The sequence below is a fragment of the Ochotona princeps genome, chromosome 17 (assembly GCF_030435755.1).
Source record: "Ochotona princeps isolate mOchPri1 chromosome 17, mOchPri1.hap1, whole genome shotgun sequence".
Classification (NCBI taxonomy): Eukaryota; Metazoa; Chordata; class Mammalia; order Lagomorpha; family Ochotonidae; genus Ochotona; species Ochotona princeps.
The window spans coordinates 34,118,398-34,123,814 of NC_080848.1; the positions used below are offsets into that span (position 1 = coordinate 34,118,398).

A 5,417-nucleotide genomic window follows, 5' to 3' on the forward strand; every position below is an offset into this window, starting at 1 on the left:
TTCAGTCTTACAGTACAGGTTGGTTTTCTTTTTTTTTGCGATTTCAACCATCAATGGCATTTATTTTTGGAAGTTGCTATGTATTACATAGGTAATAACTTCCTTGCCCCCATTCCTCCCCTCAAAAATCCAAGTTTAAAAAAAAAACACACACACACAATGTATAAAAAAATCTTGTCTAATTTTTCAAAACAAGTTTTATGTTAACAAAAACTTCATCTTCTGTTCCAGACAACTGCTTTTTAAGGAAAATTCTTTTTTGTGCTCACTGCAGGTTCTACTCCTTCTGGGGACACAAATGGTCAATGCTTCTGCTTCCTTTTAATAAATTCACGTCTTGATTATTGCGCATTATCATTCCTCCCTTGACACCTTCTCCAGAAACTTGATTGCTGGATCCATTTTTCACTTGGCAAAAATTCAACGTGCCTCTGTGTGGGATGGCTGAGTGTCAGGCACAGCAGCGTTGATTTCTGGTTTTGAGGGAAAAAACAGAGCGGCATCCCTCCCCTGCAGATGCAGGAGGCAGGCAGGGGGGCGTGCACAGAGGGAAAAAAGCCTCAGACATGACTTGGTTTAGAACTGTGTGGCTGTCAGCTACCGAATGACTGCCGTGTAGGACAGAATGTGAATCTCTTGGGAAGAGAAGCTTAGTCCAGGCACTCAGAAGGGAGTCGGCTTTGTTCTGCTCCAAGTGGGTCGCAGCAGACACAGGAGCAGTGCAGTCACTCCTGACGGGTGGGCGGACACTTTGCCATCAACCCAGGTGCAGGTGAGAAGAGCCCCTTCCCGTGAGAGTGCATGCCCATCCCCATCCCAGGCCTCCCTAACTCCATGGTACTGGAGGCTAAACCAAGGGAGTGTACAGTTAGTTGTCATTCTGTGTCATGCAGCTGGGGCCCTCCCCGAAGACCTGGGGGTGCTTGCCAAGGGCAGTGGGTCTACCCAGAAGGGTATGCCTTAATGATCTTCACATCGTCCACAGGGCGGTCCTGGGAGTTGGTTTCCACCATTCCCACTCGATTCACCATTCCGATACCCTGGCACACTCGGCCAAAAATGGTGTGCTTGCCATCCAGCCACTGGGTGGGAGCGAGCGTCACAAAGAACTGGCTGCCGTTGATGTCTGGCCCAGCATTGGCCATTGCGAGAATGCCAGCCCCAGTGAATTTCAAGTCAGGATGAAGTTCATCTTCAAACTGTTTGCCATAGATGGATGCACCACCTCGACCTGTCCCTGTCGGGTCGCCTCCCTGGATCATGAAGTCTTTGATGATTTGGTGGAATTTGGTGCCGTTGTAGTAGCCTCGACGCGCCAGCTCAGCAAAGTTCTTGCAGGTCTTTGGGGCATGCTTCCAGTACAGCTCCAACACGATGATGCCCATGCTGGTCTCCAAGTAAACGTTGAGTGGCTGCCAGGAGTCCGGGGGAATAGCCGCCATGCTGAAGCTGACGGAATCCAGGTTGGTTTTCAATGCAGTTCATACTCTGAAAGTTTAGGACAAGGTGATCTTTTAGGATGTTGTTCCAATTCAAGCCCTGTGATCTTGTGCTAAAATGAAACCTCATCTTCAGAAATTCCAGTTCGTAGAGATAGAACCATTTCATACCTTTAAGGGCATTTTTGAAATGTCTTACATTTGGTTCTTTGTAGTTGACTTCAAAAGGAAAAAAACTTTACAAATTCAGTTGTACCAGTTGTTTACTTAACTAGTTATGTCAGGAATGGTGAGGTAAACATCTCCGGGGCTGATGTTATCACAGCATTTGCCTCGGAAAGCCAGCTCTGTGATGCACTTTATTGCATTTCAGAAATTAGGTTTAGCTCATTTTAAAGACAACCTATATTTTATATTCAGGCAGAAAGTTCTTTTGTTGTTGTATTCTCTGGGAAACCCCCCCCCTTTTTTTTTTGATTCTCACCCAAGGAGATTTTTTTTTTTTGCAGATTTGTGAGATAAGCCTTCTCTGATTGATGCTGCCCAAGAAAGGCTTGTAGGTTTTCAGTAAACTGAGAATTAAATTGCTCCAGGCAAATCACAGAATATCAAGTTAGAAGACAGAATGCTAATTTATTCATTAGCGTTCTCATTTTTTAAAAATTTACAAAGGCAAAATGACCAGTCATCATTGGAACACAGTTCTGTTTTGGAGGGAGACGGGAGCAGAGGAACTGATACCCTCAAAAGAAAAAACTAAGAGGTTACAGAACTTTGATGAACAGAGGAATGGACTTAACAGAGTTGATATTTCTTTAAAGGCTATTTTCTTTAAGAATGTTTTAGAAACATTCCTGGCTTGGGCATAGACATGGCCATGCTTTTATATACATTATCTAGCCAACATGAGTAAGAACAATTAAAGTTAATCATTGTGACCTCTGGCATGGTATCTTAGTAGCTAAAGTCCTCGCCTTGCACCCATGGGAAAACAGAAGTGAGTGCCGGTTCATATCCCAGCTGCTCTGCTTCCCATCCAGCTCCCTGCCTATAGCCTGGGAAAGCAGTCAAGGACAGCCCAAAACCTTGAGACCCTGCACCTCTGTGAGAGACCTGGAGGAGGCTCCTGGCTCCTTTCTTTGGATCAGGGGTCACTTGGGAAGTGAACCAGCAGAGAGAAGATCTTTCTGTCTCCCTTTCTCTCTGTAAATCTAACTTTTCAATAAAAATAAATAAAATATTAAAAACAAATAAATAAAGCCAACCATCCTGCGAAAGAGGCACACTAACAAAGTCTTACTTCTGGATTCCCTTTATCTGGAATATGCAAAATGTCTTTGCCTTGGGCCCAGCAGCGTGGCCTAGCCGCTAAAGTCCTCACCTTGAAAGCCCCGGGATCCCATATGGGCGCCGGTTCTAATCCCTGCAGCTCCACTTCCCATCCAGCTCCCTGCTTGTGCCCTGGGAAAGCAGTTGAGGACGGCCCAATGCATTGGGACCCTGCATCCACGTGGGAGACCTGGAGGGGGTTCCAGGTTCCCGGCATCGGATTGGCGCGCACCGGCCAATTGTGGCTCACTTGGGGAGTGAAAACATCGGATGGAAGATCTTCCTCTCTGTCTCTCCTCCTCTGTGTATATCCGGCTTTCCAATAAAAAAGAATAAATATTTTTAAAAAATTAAAAAAATAAATAAAATGGGTCTGGTGTCATGGCCTAGCAGCTCAAAGTCCTTGCCCTGAAGGTGCTGTGATCCCATATGGGCACCAGTTCTAATCTCAGCAGCTCCACTTCCCATCCAGCTCTCTGCTGTGGCCTGGGAAAGCAGTCGAGAATGACCCAAAGCCTTGGGACCCTGCACCCATGCGGGAGACGTGGAGGAGGTTCCTGGCTCCCGATCAGCTCAGCACTGGCCGTTGCTGTCACTTGGGGAGTAAATCATTGGGCGGAAGATCTTTGTCTCTTCTCATCTCTATGTATCTGACTTTGCAATAAAAAATAAATTAAAATCTTTAAAAATTTTATTTCAAAAATGAAGAATGGACTCTGAGGTAAAAAAAACAGCAGGAGCTGCCTGATAAAAGAATACCTAAGGCAAAAACCCTAGCTTAAACTTAAAATCTTTATTCATCTCCATTTTCATTGTCTAGGAAAGCGAACCAGGAGAGCCAGGGAACATTTGGAGGCTATAAAGGGGCTTTCATATTGAACCACTGGTGTGTGTGTCTGTGTGTTTATCTCACGTTAACTAGCTATGATAGAATGGAACTGAGCATTAGTTAGAACCCCTGGGACAAGAAACTTGACACTAATAACCACAGGGAGAAGAAAACCACCTGAGACAAAATATATAACTTTGAATTTTCAAAGGCCTCAGGAGACAGCTAGTATGTCCGTGTTTCAAACTGCGAGATAAGTTGCTGTGCTTAAGTTTAAGTAAAAGTGAAGTGAACTAGTATTTATGGGGCAACCTATCTTTGCGACAATCATAAACAGTAATATTAATTCCTGTGTTAATGCCTCTCAAACATGGACTCAGACAACTGAATCTCCAAGATTAAATCACTCTTAGCATTCCACAGTTTGTAAAGGAAAGAGCTGGACTTTTTATGCAGGCACTGGAGACTTAGTATCTCATGCCACGTGTTTTCCTGTACAACAGGCTGTCTTCCTACCAGCTCAGTGTTCTCTGGCAAGGGTGAGGTTATTATAAGGCAGCCTCTGCCTCTGCATTTCAGGCAGGGCTATTCTGTGTTATAGAATTCATTTGAAGATAATAGTTCCACATGCTAAAATAAGAAAAAAAATTTTAAAAAGCTACCCCATTGCATTGTGCTGCCTTCTCAAGTCTGATCATGTGAAACAATGGACTAACATGGTACAAAGAGTGTGCTCTGAGATAGAATCATCTCAAATTTGAGATCATTTTGAGATCAATTTGAGATCAAGAACAAACCTAGGGCTGGCCCAGCACGGTAGCTCCATGGCTAAATCTTCACCTCGGGTACTTGTTTGTGTGCTCTGCTGCTCATCCAGCTCCCTGTTTGTGGACTGGGAAAGCAGTAGAATGTGGTCCAAAGCCTGGGGACTCCACACCTGCATGGGAGATCTGGAAGAAGCTCCTGGTTCCTGGCTTCAGATCAACTCAGTTCCAGACATTGCAAACCACTTGGGGAGTGAACCAGAAGACAGATCTATCTTTTATTCTACCCATAGGACTGATCTGCCTTTTCAATAAAAATAAATAAACCTTACAAAAAATGAACAAGCCTAGCAGTGCACATTCAGCTTAGTGGTTAACACACTCACATACCACATGGCAGTGTAGTTTACATTCCTGATTCTGGGCCAGGGACAATAGCTAGTGACTAAAACGCTTGCCTTACATGTGCCAGCATCCCATATCAATGTTAGTTCCTGTCTTGGCTGCTCACATCCCATCCAGCTCTCTGCTTGTGGCCTGGGAAAGCAGTTGAGGATGGCCCAAAGTCCTGGGACCCTGCACCTGCATAGGAGACCCGGAAGAGGCTCTGGGCTCCTGGCTTCAGACTGGCTCAGCCTAGGCTGTTGCTGCTGCTTGGACGGAAGATCTTTCTGAACCAGTGGACGGAAGATCTTTCTCTATATCTCTCCTATTTGTGAATCTTAGTTTCTGATAAAAAAAAATCCTTAAAAATTTTCTGATTGCATCTTCTAAATTCAGCTTCCTGCTAATTCTTTTTTTTTTAAGACTTATTTATTTTATTACAAAGTCAGATATAGAGAAAGGAGGAGAGACAGAGAGGAAGATCTTCCATCCGATGATTCACTCCCCAAGTGAGCACAACGGTTGGTGCTGTGCTGATCCAGAGCCAGGATCCAGGAACTTCCTCCAGGTCTCCTACATGGTGCAAGATCCCAAAGCAATGGGCCATCCTCGACTGCTTTCCCAGGCTACAGGCAGGGAACTGGATGGGAAGTGGAGCTGCTGGGATTAGAA

At 44.8% G+C, this 5,417-nt stretch overlaps 1 protein-coding gene across 1 annotated transcript; it reads right to left on the reverse strand.

Moving 5' to 3' along the window:
* Window positions 1–821: 821 nt before the first annotated feature.
* On the reverse strand, window positions 822–1,448 carry LOC101533521 (peptidyl-prolyl cis-trans isomerase-like 1). The gene has a single exon (XM_036496162.2). It carries the CDS (start codon window positions 1,440–1,442, stop codon window positions 942–944), a length of 501 nt encoding a protein of 166 aa, XP_036352055.2. The 5' UTR covers window positions 1,443–1,448; the 3' UTR covers window positions 822–941.
* Window positions 1,449–5,417: the final 3,969 nt, after the last annotated feature.